Below are 19,020 nucleotides of genomic sequence, written 5' to 3' on the forward strand. Positions count from 1 at the left end.
CTTTGACTCTTAGACCTCTCAGTGTGATCAATTGTGAACTGAAATGGATCACTTGGACTAGTGAGATGGCATTGGTACATGCCACCTTGATGGGATTGTACTGGAATTCCCTGGCACATTTCTAACTCTACCATTTGGGGCAAGTCCGATTGAGCATGTCCCAAACTGTACATCACTTCCCTCTCTTATTCCCACTCTTATATTTAACAGGGTTCATAAAGTGGTTGCTTTTTAAAAATTGGCTATAAATAACACAGGAAGATGTGACCCTAATGGAAGGAAATATGGAGCATCTGAAAGAATTGCAAATTCATCTATTCTTCAGTACTGTAATCACACTTCCAGGAATCTGTTTCAAACAATAAATTGGCAGAAGACAAAATTATACACTTGCAAGGACATCTGTTGCCAATGACTGTAATAATTAAGAATGTAAAAAGAATGAAGACAATCCAAGTGTCCATGAGTAAGGCACTGGTTGAGTGAATTATGGCATATCCATACCATGGAGTAATATAAAGCTATACAAATGAATAAGAAGCACCCCTATATACATATGTAAGAAAAATAAGGCACAAAAATACTTCCCATGTAGTATCTTTTGTTTCAGAGAGTATATGAATGTATATTGTGTAAATATACTTACTTATATTACTCAGTGGTAATAATGAAGGTAAAACAAAACCCAATAAAAATGGGGATCTGAAAGTAAAAGAACAGGATAGTAAGGTAAAGATGGAAATGGTTCTAAGGAACAAATAATTCTGAATTGAAAATTATTGCTTTGTCATATGTTCAGCCATTCTAGATTGTGAAGAGAATTACTGAAAGGATTACATAATGGACATGAAAAAGTTTGAATTGTCTTGCCCCTGGAATTATTGTTAGATTTTATTTTGTAAGATTGGAAAAGCTATACTTCATTGTAAACTGTGGGAAAGAGTCATAGTAACTCAGATTGCATTTGTTTTTACATGTATATAGAAACCTTAATGATATTCTAGACAAAATGATTGATATTTTTATCTGAACATTTTAATAATGAAATTTATTGGCCCATATTAGTTGCTCTTCTATGAGAGATCTCACTTGTTCAAGGGAACTTCATGGATGAAAGCTGAGCTAGAAGAAACACTCCCAACCCTATACTGTTTTTGGTTTTGCTCTGGAATATTTGTTTGGCAAACAACAACAGAAACTTTTCTCTTTAAACATTATTTGTGGAGATGAGATATTCCCAGTTTACATTTACATTCATTTGTATCCAAGACACAAATGTCTTACTGTTAAAGAAGTCATAAAATCACTGAAATTATGTAATGTTTTTGAGTTGTGCCAAATACATGGAGTTTGTCTTTAAAATAGATGAATACAAGTTCTTTTTAGTTATAAGTGGAGTTTAACTAGAGCTGAGATGTGGAAAATACTTTCTGTTCTTCCTTGAGAAGGCCAGTGGAACTTGCTTTTTTATTCTTCCTTAAGAAAGTAGTTTTCAGTGGAACTAGAAAGGATAAACCTTTTTTTGGCTTGCAAAGAGGGAAAAATTAAAAGTAATTTGGCAAGAAATATAAAAGATGTGATATATGCAATTATAAATCATATATTCCTGAATTTAACATTATCACACTTAAAAAATTAAAAATATTAACTCGAAAAGTAATGAATTACAGTTTGTTCATTTAATTATAACCCTATGTGGATAGATATATGTGATTTCTGTGTGGACTAATTACTGTTACTCTTTCCCAGGACTTTATCTATACTAATACCAATATTTTTAATTTGCAGGCATAATTCATTAGTAAGTCATGACATGGGTTTAATTAGCAATGTTTATTATTTTAAAATGAGCGTATACTTTAAGGTAGAAAATGAAGTACACTGTTTAAAGTAAAGAAAGTGTAAATATTGGTTTGTGAAACTTGTTTTGATGACATAAATGAATACGTGACTGTGTTGGTCAGGAACTCCATCCAGGTCTCCCACATGGGTGCAGGTGCCCTAGCACATGGGCCATCTTCTCCTGCTTTCTTAGGAGAATTATTAGGGAGCTGGATGGGAACAGAGCAACCAGGACTTGAACTGGTTTTGCAGGTGGCAGCTTAACCCATTGGGCCACAATGCCAGCCTCCCAAAAAAATCATTGTGTATAGGTCGAAAATTGATTAGAGTCCCTGAATTAAGTATTAACTACTTTATTATATGGAGTAGAACACTTTATTTTACATATAAGACTTGCTGTTTTAGAATTTTGTTAGAGGAGACTGCTATTGTAACATATAATGGAATAGTGCTCCTTCTGATCTTGGAAAATGGATGCATGACTTGGTTCTTGGCATTCTGCCTAACAACACTCTGGAGGACAGTGATGCATGCCAATGTGACATATATTTGAATATGTCTTCAACAGATGATAAATTTGGTTTCTAAATGTATCAATAACAGATTCTAAATAGACTGAAACTTTCATTTGTCTCATTCAGGAAAAATTTTAAATTTATTTTTATAAAGGGAACAGATTTCATATATACAGTTTTAAGAACATAATGATACTTCCCACTCGGTCTCCCTCCCTCATTCCCACCCTTCCTCTTCTTTCTTTCTTATTTTTCTTTTAATTTTTGTGATGGAATACTTTCTATGTACTTTATAATCACAACCTTATTCTTCCATTAAACAAAGAATTCAACAAATAGACCACTATTTCTCAGGAGTAAGACAAAGGCTATAATGAACAATAATCAAATCTCAAGATGTCAATTTCACTCATATAGCTTATGTTTTTTCTACTCTATATATTAGTTACCACAAATCACAGAAAACATATATCTGTCTTTTTGTAACTGGCTTATTTCACTAGGCATAAGGTCTCTGATGGCATCTATTTTGTTGCAAAAGACAGGATTTCTTTCTTTTTTATGCTTGGATGGTTTTCCATTATGTATATATAACATTTTCTTTAGCCAGTAATCAGCTGATGCATATCTGGGTTGATTCCATATCTCAGCTATTGTGAATTGAGCTGCCATAAACATGGGCTATACAGGTAACCCTTTCATATTGTGATTTTCTTTTAGGTAAATTCAGAGGAGTGGGATGGCTGGGTCATATGGCAGATCCATTGTCAGATTTTTGAGTAATCTCTTTACTGTGTTCTACAATGGTTGTACTAGTTTATATTCCCACTTTTTTAACTGTTTTAGGGGAACTTTTTCTCCACATCCTTGCCAGATTTTTTTTTTTTTTTTTGACAGGCGGAGTGGACAGTGAGAGAGAAAGAGACAGAGAGAAAGGTCTTCCTTTGCCTTTGGTTCACCCTCCAATGGCCACCATGGCCGGCGCACCACGCTGATCCGAAGGAGCCAGGTGCTTCTCCTGGTCTCCCATGCGGGTGCAGGGCCCAATGACTTGGGCCATCCTCCCCTGCACTCCCGGGCCACAGCAGAGAGCCGGCCTGGAAGAGGGGCAACCGGGATAGAATCAGGCTCCCTGACCAGGACTAGAACCTGGTGTGCTGGTGCCGCAAGGTGGAGGATTAGCCTATTGAGCCGTGGTGCTGGCCCTTGCCAGATTTTTTTTTTTTTTTAAATTTTTGAATGATTGCCATTCTAATGGGGATGGGTTGAAACCTCGTTGTGGTTTTTACTTGCATTTCCCTCATTCAAGAAATATTCCAACTTGCTTTTATTGCTCAAACCAAGATATTTTGAAACTTTGCTGACGAGCCTCTGAATCCTAATTTCATTTTAATTTTGCTCTAATTTTCTTTTATTCATAGTGTTTGTTTAACTCTGATTTCAAGTATTTTTCTCTGACTTTTCCAGCAATTGTGATCAGAAGGACTCAGGACCAAGGCTAATAATCATATCCTCACACTGTATTTTATGCTGTGTGTGAAGAACAGGAGAGATGATGTTCCCAGGTTGAAGAACCTCAAGATGAAATTCCTGATTTTCATGGAGACCAAGTTTTTGTCAACATTGTATTTCAGGATTTAAAATAATATAAAATATTCAGGTTTTCTCACAGCCATGAAACTTTTAGACTTTATTTGGTATAAAATAGAGTATGTGTTAAGTACACTTTCCTCCATTTTTGACACCTGGGTATAACATATTTTTAGTGTTCTTAACACTGCTATTCTTTCTATCCTTTAAATAGTTGGAAAGATAGTTAACCATGTACCTCCCCTCCTTGTTTACCAGTCCTGTGTCTAATTCTCTGATGATATCTCCAAGAGATTAATTAACTATCCAGAAAAGCTAATTGAAACATGTTGTCACTGTGTGTGTTACTGGTGCTAGTTGATATAATTTAATCTTATAGAGTTTTAACTGCCTTTACTGCTTTATATAAATAAAGTATTGTGGTATTTTCCCCTTTTAATTCTTTGCATTGGCCACCTCAAATTACAATACATGGGAGTAGTTATCTATTTTAACTATACCTAAAAAGTTCTCAGTAATGTCAACTGATATATCATTTTTAAAAGGAATTTAAGTTTTTACTTTTCTAAATGGCTCAAGTCCTATAAGTGCTCATTCTGTCATTGTTGGAAGATGTTTGCCCTTAAAACCAAGGGATATTTAGTAGAAGCATCCTACTTACTATTACTTTTGTTTCTTCAGAATATCTCTGGCTGTATTTCAACTCACTCAATCTTCTCTCCAAGTTTCAGAAAAAAGCATCCTTATCTCTAATGCTAATAGCTTATTCTATAGATAGCTATTATATCCTTTCCTGGCACCTGAGCCAGGGGGATTTTTTGTTGTTGTTGTTTAATTCTTCAGTGGCATCTCAGTTCTTTTCTGTATTGACCCCTTCCGTTTAGTCTTCAGATATAAAAAGATCTAATTGTTGAAAAGACAACTACTCTTAATTTTGAAGATTTCTCTAAAAACTGTGTCTCTATATAGTTGATTCTGGAATTGGGAATAACCACAATGTATTCAGGAATCCACTAGACTCACAGTGAGATGAAATTGAGCTAAAACTTTATTGATTAACTGCTATCCATAAAGCTCTACTCTGGTGAGCAGACCACAGTGACATTTTCAGGCTGCTTTGCTTAGCAACAGTTCAGAGCCATTGTCAATTAATCCCATTCAATCTGATTATTTCCATTTCCTCAAGCACAGTCACCCTGGCAAAACATGGTAAGTGTTTTGGAGAAGGCTGTGAGAAAGACTATAAATTTTTGGCAGTGTTCAGGGTCTTTCCTCTAGTGGAATTGATCTCTTCTTCATCCAAGGGTTCTTGGTCTGTAAATTTGTTGAAGGATGGAAATTGATCTGGAAGCCATGACTTTTTGCTTTGACAATTCAAGTTAGGTTTCTGCTCACTTGACCTACAACTGTTTTGCTTATCAAATTAAGAATTTAGTAGGGGACCAACACTGTGCCTTAGCAGGTAAAGCCACCACCTGCAGTGCCGGCATCCCATACCTCTCTCTCTGTCTCTGTCTCTGTCTCTCCCTCTCCCTCCCCCCTCTCCCTCCCTCTCCCACTTCCTCCCCCTCCCTCCCTCTCCCTCCTTCTCCCCCTCCCCCTCCCACTTTCTGCCTCTGCCTCTCTGTAATTTTGCCTTTTACATAAATAAATCTTTTTTAAAAATATGGTCCCAGACACCAAGTCTTTTTTTTTAAGATTTATTTATTTACTTGAAAGTCAGAGTTATACAGAGAGAGAAGGAGAAGCAGAGAGAGAGGTCTTCCATCCGCTGGTTCACTCCCCAAATGGCCAGAACGGCTGGAGCTGCGCCTATCCGTAGCCAGGAGCTGGGTGACTCTTCCTGGTCTCCTACATGGGTGCAGGGGCCCAAGGACTTGGGCCATCTTATACTGCTTTCCCAGGCCATAGCAGAGAGCTGGATCAGAAGTGGAGCAGCTGGGACTAGAACCAAAGCCCATATGGGGTGCTGGCACTGCAGGCAGTGGCCTTACCCTCTACACCACAGCACCGGCCCCCGTAAATAAATCTTTTATTAAAAAAAAAAAGAGTTTAGTAGGCTTCTCACCTGTTTCTCTCCTAGGGATACTTCAATTAACTAGCCTATACCATAGGTCTCTGTGAATCAGACTATTCTGATTACTATTTTGACTATATGCATAATGGTAGCTACATCTGTCTTGTCTTTGGTGATTAAGTTTTGTCAGTTGGCCACTTCCGCTTGGGACCCAATTATTATCATAGCAGTTAAAAATTGTATTTTGGTAATAGCAACTCCCATTATTAATTCCTGACTTACAAAGAAGAGATACTACAGACCTCAAGAAATTTTTTCTCATAAATTTTTTTCCACAGTCAAGGTGAATGATGTGTCTCTGGTATGGGTAAGCAGATCTTATGATAAATGTTCTCTAACATTCCCATCTCTCTAAGCCTTTAAATACTCTCTTCCATAGTACACCAAAGTAGTTCTGGCATTTTGACTTCATTTAGTATAGCCAATCTTTTGGTTCATGTTTTAGCCAATCATCCAAACTATTAGAGCCCTTTCTAACCCTGGAATATAATAATTAATCTAGGATTTCTGCTTAGTGGATCTGTCAGTAAATTCAACCTCAGCCAACTTTGTATATTTTGTATCATTATACCATATCCTTAGTATCCATCTCCACACATATTTCCTAGATATCTATCTGCAGAAATTGGAAAAATCGCCAGTGCCGCGGCTCACTAGGTTAATCCTCCACCTGCTGCGCCGGCACTCCGGGTTCTAGTCCTGGTTGGGGCGCCTGTTCTGTCACTGTTGTTCCTCTTCCAATCCAGCTCTCTGTTGTGGCCCAGGAAGGCAGTGGAGGATGGCCCAAGTGCTTGGGCCCTGCACCCGCATGGGAGACCAGGAGGAAGCACCTGGCTCCTGGCTTCGGATCGGCACTGCACGCCAGCCATAGTGGACATTTGGGGGGTGAACCAATGGAAGGAAGACCTTTATGGTCTTCAAGGCAACACTTGTATTTCTTCCCTCATTTCTTCTTCATAGATTACCTCTTTAGATTCTGCTTGATTAGGTTTTGACATTTTTTTCCCTGTATATTAGCTCTCTCAAGGTTACCTATGATCATTCTAACAAAAGTACAAAAACAATGGAGACTTCCATAGCCTTGGCAGCTCATGACAAGAGCCTTGGGTGATTACTGATGTCATAAATAAGAGTGTCAGTTGTTAAATCAACAACAGGAGTCACTGTGCACTTACTCCTCATGTAGGATCTCTGTCCTTAATGTGTTGTACTATGAATTATGGTATAACTAGTACTGAAACAGTACTTTATACTTTGTGTTTCTGTGTGGGTGCAAACTGTTGAAATCTTTACTTAGTATATACTAAATTGATCTTCTGTATATAAAGATAATTGAAAATGAGTCTTGATGAAGAATGGGATGGGAGAGGGAGTGGGAAATGGGATGGTTCCAGGTGGGAGGGTGTTTATAGGGGGAAAAAACCACTATAATCCAAAAGTTGTACTTTGGAAATTTATATTTATTAAATAAAAATTTAAAAAATGGAAAATTATTTTTTCTTTTTAAAATGCCTATTTGTAGTTTGAATTTATTGATTCTTTCATTTCTTTCATCCTCACGTCATGTGCCCTATTTATAAGAATTCTCCAACATTGACACATTGGCCTTTCTCCTCGTGCTCCCCTTAATTCTTTCCATGGCCTTAAATGAAAGCAATTTCTTTCTTCCCTGATTCTCATAACTCTTAATTTCAGTATTTCATTTATGTCAGTTAGTCAAAGGATGCTTCCTTAATGAAATAATGTTAATTCCAGTGTTTCATGCTCCAACGTAGTTGATGGATATAAGAACAGTTTGTTTTTTTTTCCCTCTTCTATAGCATAATCTTTGACTTTCGAAGAAGAAACAGAAATCATTTTCCAATTGTAATATACTAAAATAGACTTAGAAATAGATCCTGGCAGTGTCATTCATCTTTATCTTTTCATTTCTCCTTTAGTGCAGAATATTCATTTTAAAGGGAATTTCTACATAAGGGTTCACAACCAGATAAATGTTGGAAATAATTTATATTTCAATTCATTCAGTGTTTTATGTTTTGCATATTTTTGCATGGTTAAAATGGATTATACTCAACTCCTACTTATTATTTTATTGCATGCCAATTATTAAGTATATTGTTTTGAGAATGTGTACAATGTTCAGAGCACATAATCTTTGCCCAGCCATTCTAAATTGTCAAAAAGATAGAGAGAAGTTAAATAAAGGTTCAATATGCACAATAATAATTTACTCTTTAGCTTAAATAAAATGCATTACATAGAAAAAAGTAATTAGGTTTATCATTTACCTAATGATTGCCACTCATTAGTTTCCAGGGGTTAGATTCCCCAACTCCATTTTACTGTAGTGGAAATATTTTACCTTCCCTTAGTATTAGTGGTATTAATGCTAATGATTTTCACAAATTGTCCTTATGTAGTTCAAAGTGTCATCTTGTTAACATGAGCTCTTCATAAGGAAAGGATAAAAATGCATGTTGCTAAATTGATAGGCTTACTATTTTTTTTTTCTGTTTTTCATCCAACAAATGATGCCAACTGGAATTTTTTAAAAAGATTTATTTATTTTATTTGAAAGGCATAGTTACCAAGATGCAGAGGGGGAAAAAAAAAAAAAAAAGAGAAATGACTGGCACCGCAGCTCACTAGGCTAATCCTCTACCTGTGGCGCCAGCAACACGGGTTCCAGTCCCCATTAGGGTGCCGGATTCTGTCCTGGTTGCTCCTCTTCCAGTCAGCTCTCTGCTGTGGCCCAGGAAGGCAGTGGAGGATGGCGCAAGTGCTTGGGTGCCTGCATCTGCATGGGAGACCAGGTGGAAGCACCTGGCTCCTGGCTTTGGATCGGCACTGCACGCCGGCCATAGTGGACATTTGGGGGGTGAACCAACGGAAGGAAGACCTTTCTCTCTGTCTATCTCTCTCTCACTCTCTAACTCTGCCTGTCAAAAAAAAAAAAAATTAAAACAAAAAGATGGAGAGAGAGGGAGAGGGAGAGAGGGTGAAAGAGAGAGAGAGGTCTTCCATTCGCTGGTTCATTCCCCAAATGGCCCCGACAACTGGAGCTAAGCCAATCTGAAGCCCGGAGCCTGGAGCTTCTTCCCAATCTCCCATGCAGGTCCAGGGACCCAAGGACTTGGACCATCTTCCACTGCTTTCCCAGGCCACAGCAGAGAGCTGGATGGGAAGTGGAGCAGCTGAGACTCAAACCGGTGCCCATATGGTATGCCAGCATTGCAGGTGACAGCTTTACCCACTATGCCACATTACTGGCCCAATTTTTGACTGCCTTTGATGTCATGGAAAGTTATATGACGTTCTTTCTCTGAAATGTGTGGTCAAATTAGTTATTTTCTCCTTTATAAACCAACACTTGATTATCAAATAGTCTACTCAAATACAGGTAAATTTAAGTGACTGAATTAAACTCCTAAATATTAAATAATATTAAGGTTTATGTTTTTAAATTAAGACAGTATGTTATCAATCTTCTTTCTGTTTTACAGAGAAATGATGAAGAGGCAGTTGTGGATAGAGGTGGAACTCGCTCTATTCTCAAAACACACTTTGAGAAAGAGGATTTAGAAGGTAAGACACTGTTTTTCTCAGGATAGGTTTGGTATGCTTTTAGAAGTATGTCAAAGAGAAATGTGAATTTTGTCACTTGGTGGAGAATTGCAAATATTGATGTGGTATGGGTCTATATGCTTTGGTGCAGTCTGGAATGCCAATAAGCAGACCTACAAAAAATGAGAAATATTCATTCATCCAGTGAATATTTATTGAGCGTGGGCTATATTTCAGACAGTGTATTGTCTCTCAAGGATCTTTTTTTAAAGCAATTACAATCAATTAGGGAATTAAAAGAGAAACAAGATGACAGAGTAGCATGTAGCATGTCAAGTGCTATATACAGGTAAGTATAGGAAAGGAGGGGCATATAACTCAAGAATATGCTGTCATAATAGGCAGTGTTAGAAAAGAATTAAGGACAGCTGTCATTTTAGTTTTCCTCAGATAAATGAGAGATGTGGGGGCACCAATTATGTGTGTTCATCTCAATAAGAAGGAAGACAGTAGTATGCTCTAGTGGTTAACTTTTGAGGTTCTGAAACCATGCTGTCCTGGGTTTGAAAATCAGTTCTGCCTTTTATTTGCTGTGGAGCCTTCTCTGTACCTTGGTTTAATTAAATGTTAAAATGAAGGTAAAAATGAATATATTTCCTAAATTTTCATGAAAATTAAAGGAAAATTACTTAAAATAGTAGCTGGCTTAAGGGTTCCATGGTTATTGACAGCTATGACATCACAGAATTAGTCAGCTTTTTGTTACCAAAACAAAATACCTGAGGCAGCCTACTTATGAAGAAAGGAGGTGTGTTTAGCTTACAGTTTTGGCAAACCTCAAGGAACCCCTCCCTTCCCCATCACCTCAAAATATATTGCAGTGGTAGGAACAGTGGTAGAGGAAGAGAGCAGTCATATTGCCAAAGAAGAAGTCAGACCCAGGGTTCTGTCTCAGGTTTTTATAAGAACTAAATAAAATGAAAGTATGTCACTGTAAAAATTTTAAAATGATAAGAAAGGGAGGAGGAGGAGGGAGGGTGAGAGAGTAGGCATGAGGAAGGGTATGATGGGAAGTATCACTATGCTCTTATATCTGTATATATGAAATACATGAAATTTGTTAACCTTATGTAAGTTTAAAAATTTAAAAATAAAAAAGAGGCTAGAGAACAAAAACCAACAAAGAATGCAATAAAAAATAAAAACCAATGTTCATAGGTCTGTATTTAAAACAAACAAGCAAACAAACAAACAAAAAAAAACCTAGCTTTCCAGGAGAACCAGCATTCCCTTCTAAAAGCAGTTCTTCCATGACTTAAGGCTCTTTGCTAGGCCTTACCTCTTAAAAGTTCCAACAACAGTCTCACCATCCTGGGGAATAAGTCTCAAATACATGAATTTTCGGGAAGAAAACAATACTCAAATATTCAATCATAATTTAATGAACACACAGAATTATCTCATTATATTTTTATATCAGATTGTTCCTAGTAAGATGCAAGCTATATAGTATTCATTATGTTTTTATTGAAAAGTGAAACTTAGGTGACTTTTTAAAAAATTATTTATTTATTTATTTTGAAAGAGTTACACAACCCAGGCAAGAAGTGGGCAAAGAACTTAAACAGACATTTCTCAAAAAAGGAAATCCAAATGGTCAACAGACACATAAAAAAATGCTCAAGATCACTAGCCATCAGGGTGATGTAGATCAAAAGTACAATGAGGCTTCACCTCACCCCAATTAGAATGGCTTTCATACAGAAATCAACAAATAACACATACTGGCAAGGATGTGGGGAAAAAGGTTCCCTAATCCATTGTTGGTAGGAATGCAAACTGGCAAAGCCACTAAGGAAGACAGTTTGGAGATACCTCAGAAAACTGAATCTAGTCCTACCATATGACCCACACATCCTACTCCTCGGAATTTATCCAAAGGAAATGAAATCAGCAAATAAACGAGTCATCTGGACCTTCATGTTTATTGCAGCTTAATTCACAATACTAAGACATGGAATCAACCTAAATGCCCACCAACAAAAAGACTGGATAAAGAAACTACTGGATATGTACTCTATGGAATACTACACAGAGGTTAAAAAAAAAAAAATCTGGCCATTTGCAGCTAAATGGATGAATCTGGAAAACGTTATACTTAGTGAAATAAACCAGTCCCAAAGGGACAAAACCAAATGTTCTCCCTGCTCTGTGATAACTAATAGAGCACCTAAAAAATAACCTATAGAAGTGAAACTGACACTACAAAAAGCAATTACTTGAACAGCCCCTGTCTTGACTGTCAGAGGAACAGTTTATTTCATTTTTTTACTTATTCTTTTTTTCCTACTTAATACCATTAATTGAACTCTGTATTTAACATAGAATTAATCATAGGTGTATTAAGTCCATTGAAAATAGATTCCAGTTAAAAATAAGAGTGGTAATAAAAGAGGGAGGAGCTGTACAATTCGGCACACATTCCCACAGACTTACCCCTAAGGGTAAAGCTAAAAACTTGCCATGGGATTCCAAATCTCATTAACCTGGGTGGTACTAATTCCATTTTATGTGATAAAGTGATCATGTTAAGTGTGGAATTGATCATATAAATAGGATTAAAAGTCAAAGGGATCACATAAATAAGACCAAGTATCTGGTAATAACAATAGATAGAATTACAAAGGAAAGTTCAAACATGGAAAGCAGTCCACATGGCAGACTCATAGAACGACAAATGCCCTAAACAGCACTCTGACCTCAGAATCAACCCCTAAGGCATTAGGATCTAGCTGAAAATCCCATGGGAGCATTTCAGGCATGGAAAGCCAAGTCATAGTGACAAAAACTGTTCTGCATGAAAGATCTCTGTGAGTGAGACCCCAGTAGAAAGAAGGGGCCATCAAAAAAGGTTGTACTTTTCTCTGAAGGGAGGAGAGAACTTCCATTTTGCATATGGCCCTATTTAAATACTGATGGAGTTAATGGACTCAAAAAACTTCTATAGCCTTGGCAGCTTATGTCAAGAGCCTCAGGTGGTCACTGACATAAAAAATAAGAATGTTAATTGTTAAAACAATGACAAGAGTCACTGTGCACTTACTCCTTGTGTTGGACCTCTGTCCTTAATGAGGTGTACTATGAGAATTAACTGCAAATCTTGTTCTCAATCTGTACTCTATATGCTGGGGGAGGGGGGGAGCGGTGCAAACTGCTGAAATCAGTGCTTAACATGGAGTTGGTCCTTTGTATATAAAATCAAACGGTAAAACTTGTCTTCAAATTGTACTTTATACTTTGTGTGTCTATGTGGGTACAAACAGTTGAAGTTTCTACTTAGTATACAGTTGGTCTTCTGTATATAAAATCAACTAAAATGAATCAATGAAAAATGGAATGGGAGAGGGAGTAGGAGGTGGGGTAGGAGTGGGGGTGGGAGGGCAGGAAATGGGGGAAGAACCACTATATTCCTAAAAGCTGTACATATAGAATTTGTATTCATTAAATAAAGACCTTCTATAAAAAAGTCATTTACAGAGAGAGAGAGAGAGGGTGAAATAGATAAAGAGATCTTCCATCCACTGATTCACTCTCTAGATGGCCACAAGAAGCCAGGAACTTCATCTAGGTCTTCCACATAAGTGGCAGAGGCCCAAACACTTGGATCATCTTCCGCTGCTTTTCCCAGGCAATTAGCAGGTAGCTGGATTGGAAATGAAGCAGCTAGGACTCAAACTGGTACCCAGCACTGGCCCAATCCAGGTGATTTTTTTTTTTTAATTGAGAGGTAGACAGAGAAAGATCTTCCATCTGCTGGTTCACTCCCCAGAGGCCGCAAGGGCCAGAGCTTGGCTGATCCAAAGTCAGGAGACTCTTCTGGGTCTCCCACGCAGGTTCAGGGTCCCAAGCGCTCGGGCCACCTTCAACTGCTTTCCCAGCCCATAGTAGAGAGCTAGATTGGAAGAGGAGCAGCCAGGACTTGAATTAGTGCCCATATGGGATGTCCTTAGCGCAGGAGATGGCTTTAACCACTATGCCACAGCACTGGCCTCCTAGGTGTTCTTAAGTATAAATAATCCACTGAGCAAAGAAGTAAAGCAACCCTTACTACACACATACACACACACACATACACAACTAACAAAGCAAGGATTGAGTCTAGAAATATGTTCAATTTCAGGGAAAAATTATCTTGAGCTTAAAGATTGCGATGGGTAATATACACACAGATAATTAGAAATTAGCAGTTATTTATTTATTTATTTATTTTGACAGGCAGAGTGGATAGTGAGAAAGAGAGAGACAGAGAGAAAGGTCTTCCTTTTTGCCATTGGTTCACCCTCCAATGGCCGCTGCGGCCGGCACATTGCGCTGATCCGAAGGCAGGAGCCAGGTGCTTCTCCTGGTCTCCCATGCGAGTGCAGGGCCCAAGCACTTCGGCCATCCTCCACTATCTTCCTGGGCCATAGCAGAGAGCTGGCCTGGAAGAGGGGCAACCGGGATAGAATCCAGCGCCCCGACCGGGACTAGAACCCAGTGTGCCGGTGCCGCAATGCGGAGGATTAGCCTGTTAAGCCACGGTGCCGGCCCAGCAGTTAATAATTTCTAAGCAATTAGTTACATACTAAATGGTCTTTTGTGTGGAAAACATCTAACGCAAAAATGAACCTTACTGAGATCATTTAAATTACTTTATGTATGTGTGTTTTATACATTTTGCATTGTTGGGTATGGTTAGGAAATACTGGTGATGGTGTATGGTGTTTTTTAAAAGGGATTTCTGTTTGGCAGAACACAGTTGGATTAGCCAAATTTTGTTCTGCTTACTGATGTTTATCCTGAGTGTATTAACCCAAGAACCTAATAATTGTGAAGTCACTGGTGACTGAAATTAACCATAGAATGAAAAGTTTGCATTTTAGAATTTTGAAGGAAAATAGGGAAAACGTTATGTTGAATTTCTAATACTCATTCTGTTTCTAGCCCACACTAAACAGGTATAAAATTTCCAGCATTTGAGAATGCTATTGAGGGTTCTGCCATAATGCATATCAAATTTAATAGGCCTATTAATGGTTCTAGGTGATTTCCCAGATCAGAAAATAATGCAAGAATGATGTGATGGATGTTGTGGTGCAGGAAAAATCAACTGGCAGCATAATATAAAATGAGTGAGTGGGAGAATACCAGTGACAAAAATGGCATTATTGAGTGTAATGGCAGTGGTAATTCCTCTTCCTTTGCAATTGAAAGAACAGGATCCCACATTTTAGGTGCTTCTTTAGTATTGAAGATAATACACAAAGTTTTAAAATTAGATAGACTTAGAACTAGAAATATAAGCTTCTTTTAAAAATTGCTTAATTTATATGAAGGGAACAAATTTCATGTATTTCATATATACAGTTTTTTTTTCTTGAGATTTAAAAGTATTTATTAGAATCAAGGACCTCCAACCAGAGTGGCATGGAGAGAAGAAAACCCAAAGGGCACTGGTGGCAGTCAGCTTTAAGTACAATTTCAAAGGAAAAAAAAAAACTTGACAATTAGATTGGCATTCAGTCACTGGGGCGGAGACAAAAAGCCATCAATATCTCATTTACAATTGTCCATCCTGTCTGGCCTGCTAAGGGTGGGAGCTCAGGAGGAGCTCCTATTCTCCTGGTAAATTTGGAGGTTCCAAAGGAAGGAGGGTACCCTGTTTGTTCTAGCTAAAGATAATGTTTGGGGAAGGAAACAATTACTTTACACCCCAAATTCCATTGGGATCCACTAACTATTAACCCATCTGACTCCTCACATTCCCTCCTCCCAGCGATGGAAGCCCTAACATCTGTTTGGGAGAACTGGGTGGATGATTGCTCTGGCTGCTTCATGCTAAAAAGGGAGTCTTTGGGAAGGGGGTCAAGACAGAGTTGCAGCAGGAGGTGGCTTCTCCAGGGGGATGCAGTGCCAGCTTGCAGAAACTGCTTCCATTGGAGGCTTCATGTGCATGGCCACCTAGAATTTTACTTTTTTAAGTCCGGAGGAAACAAATCTAACAAGCAATTTAAACTCACAGGATCTAAAATCACAGGATCTAAAACTGAGGACAAAGTCATTAATAGAGGCCCTAAGAAAAGTGTCTAGACCATGAACAAGTTTTTTCATTGAAAGGCAAATACAGATTGACAGAAGGGGCTTTAAAATAATAGGTGGGCTTAAGGTCTTGTCAGTTATGAGGCTCAGACCTATCTATATCTCATCACATGTGATGCATCATAAAAGAGGCACCTTGTTGACTTCCATTACCTCCCTCCCTCCTCCTTCCTTTCTTATGTTTATTTTTATTTTTACAAAGATATACATTCAATTTACTTTATAATCACAAGCTTAATCCTTCCCTAAATAAAGAATTCAACAAGTAGTAAGTAGTAAAGCTACTGTATAGACAAGGGCTATAAATAATAATCAAACTGCATTACATCTTTTGGGAATCTGTATATTAGTTACCATAAATCAAGGAAAACATGATATTTGTTAATTAATGTTTCTCAGAATTTATGTGTATATACTTAGCTAATAGAGTTACTAGTATAATTTAGCATCCTGAGTGCAGCTTGTAGAAATGCCAGGTGGTTATAAATATCTTCAAAGTCTCAGGTGCAATATATTTAGTGAAAAGTGGTCACCTGTTCAAAAACAACAGCTTGTCATAATATATTAGTTTATTCACACACATTGTACATCTTGCTGAATGATATATGAAATGTAATTTTTTTTCTCCCTCTGGTGTGGGGAATCATTGTTCTGCCAAGGTCTGTTTGGATATTTATAACATCATTGTCAGGCCTTACAAAGTTATCAACTTAAAAATTAGCCAGCATTAATTTTATTGAATTTCGAGTCCTGCCTGTAGTTGTCTTGGTGGGGCCAGATCAGAGGATTTTGCCAGAATTATACAGCCCATGGACTGGATATTCCCTACCTTGCAACCCATCTCTGTTTTATCTGTATCTTGTACCATTTTACCTCTTCTTCTGTTGCTTACAATCAAGAGTGTATAATTGCATTTGGTTCTGTTCACCTCCTAGTTTTGTATAAGATGTAGCCAGTACACTCTTTAAATCTATCTTAGTGGTGTCTCTCCCTGCCTCGCCCCACCCTTCTATTCCCACTGGCCCTGCTCCCATTCTTTTCCTCTGCTGAGTACTATGTACTGTCCTGCCCACAACCCGGCCTCCTTAATATCGCTAAAGTGCTCTTTCTAATCCTACTTCTGCTTCCTGAGGTAAAACATAGTGAAGGACATTGAACCCCTGTGATTATACAACCTCAAGATTCTTAATAGAGCAAACACTATTGAAGTTAACCATTTTATATTTTTGGCTTCCTTGTCAGTGTGTGATTAGTAGTATCTAAAGTATAAGATTCCAAAAGGAGAAATGCATTAATACTCTTAAAATTCTTTCTTCTACTTGCCTTTCAATACATTTGTAGAACATAGTGTTGCCAGATAAAATACAGGATGCATAGTTAAATTTGAATCTTATATAAACAATAAACAACTGCTAAGTATGTCTCATAAATGTTTTAATTTATTGTTTTTCTCTTTACTAAGACTGGAAACCCTAGTAATGGATGTCACAATGAAACGTTAAGGATTGAAGATTTTATTTTCTTATTTGTCAGTGGTATAGTTCACACTTGAGTTTCTTCTCCAGAATCACCATCAACCGAAAGAACCTATGTCTTCCCTATGGGAACTGCTTTCCTAGTGATGTGCTGAGTTCAGTGAATGATCAGTGATGGAGTTCAAAAGCCTGGTCCTTTTGCCTCAACTTAGGGTATTTCTGAAGGACTTTCTCAGCTTCACAGTTCCTAGTCGAACCAGTTGAGAACCCTACAGCAAATGCACCATAATTCAACTTCTTTTACCAAATCTTGCTTCTTAGAATCCATCACAGGTGTTACTACTGACATTTTCTTCAACAAACTCTGCACACAAATGCCTATGCCTAAGTCTGTTTTCTGAGAAACCCAGTATACCCATTGATCATTCCCTTGGTCCCTCAATAGTACCAATAATATCACTTGGGAGTTTTCAGGACACTCATATTGGCTCTTTAGGTTGCAGTATTAAAAAGAAACTATTGTAAATTATGAATAGAAATCTCTGAAACAACTTGCCTGGACCTTAAAAGTAAATGAAAATCAGTGTTGCATCTGAGAGTGAAATGGCAGAGATTAGTGCCACCTTTTAAAAATTATTATTAAAAAGGCAGAGTTAGGGAGGGGGCAAGAGAAAGAGAGAGAGAGAGAGATCTTCCATCCATTGACTCACTCCCCAAATGGCCACAACAGCTGGGGCTGGGCTAGGCAGAAGCCAGGAGCCAGAAGCCTCGAGCCTGGAGCCCCGCCTGGTCTTCCACATTGGGTGACAGGAGCCCAAGTACCTGAGTCATTTTTTGCTGCTTTTCCAGGAGAATTAGAAAGGAGCTGGATCAGAAGTGAAGCAGCTAGGACTTGAACTGGTGCCCATATGGGATGTCTGCATTGTAGGCAGCAGCTGCTTCACCACAGCACCAGCTCCATAGCGCCACCTTTAAAGACAATGTATTTATCAATCTGGCCACAACAGAAACTTGTTATATCTTAGAGGATGAGTGTGAGCTCAGACTCAACAAAGTGCAGCAGCTGTACCAGTTATGGAATTTAAAAAAAATATTCAAAAGGCAGAGTGACAGAGAGGGAGAAACAGAGAGAGATCTTCCATAGACTGGTTCATGGCACAGATTATTGCAACAATCAGGGTCGGGCCAGGTTGAAGCCAGGAGCCTGAAACTCCATCCAGGTCTCATATATGGGTGACAGGAGCCCAGATACTTGGGTCATCTTCTGCTGCTTTCCCATGTGCATTAGCAGGAAGCTGGATCAGAAACAGAGTAGCTGGGACTTGAATCAGCACTGTCACAGGGGATGCTGGCATTACAAGCAGAAGCTTGCTTAATGTGCCACACAACACAGGCCCCTTAAAATACATTCAAGTGAAGGATTTTGTAGAGAAAATTATGCCCTGTCTTGATATTCTTCTGATCATTCCACTTAAGGGAAAAAATTAGTTTATTTGTTTATTACCTTCTTGGGCCATCTAATATATTACAAACTCAAAGTTAAAATATAAGTAAAATACTTAGAACAAAGTTATCATACAACATACTTCTAGGACTCTCTTACCTTCATTATTTCACCCAATGTATTCCTAAGCCCTTAAAAGATAACCAGAAATGGTAAAAATATACAATTTCAAGTATTTTTTTTACTTACAGACCAAAAAAGGGAATATTGATTCTATAATTATGCTATAGCATTTTGAAATCAAAGTAAAAATAGCTATAAAACAAAGAAAAGAAGCCAAAAAATTGGGTTGAAACTTTGCTTCCTAATCTT

The 19,020-nt window shown here is 37.9% G+C and overlaps 1 protein-coding gene across 3 annotated transcripts in view; it reads left to right on the forward strand.

Annotated features, from left to right (window-relative positions):
- SLC4A10 (solute carrier family 4 member 10) overlaps positions 1–19,020 on the forward strand; it is a 229,346-nt gene that overhangs the window by 20,062 nt on the left and 190,264 nt on the right. For 2 of the 3 annotated variants that reach the window (XM_062199976.1, XM_062199985.1), the window contains exon 2: positions 9,531–9,612. In XM_062199976.1, coding sequence (XP_062055960.1) covers positions 9,531–9,612 — 82 coding nt within the window. Of the gene's footprint in view, positions 1–9,530; positions 9,613–19,020 lie in introns of those variants that run through there. The other variant, XM_062199980.1, reaches the window with a different exon arrangement.

The sequence above is a fragment of the Lepus europaeus genome, chromosome 1 (genome assembly GCF_033115175.1).
Source record: "Lepus europaeus isolate LE1 chromosome 1, mLepTim1.pri, whole genome shotgun sequence".
Lineage (NCBI taxonomy): Eukaryota > Metazoa > Chordata > Mammalia > Lagomorpha > Leporidae > Lepus > Lepus europaeus.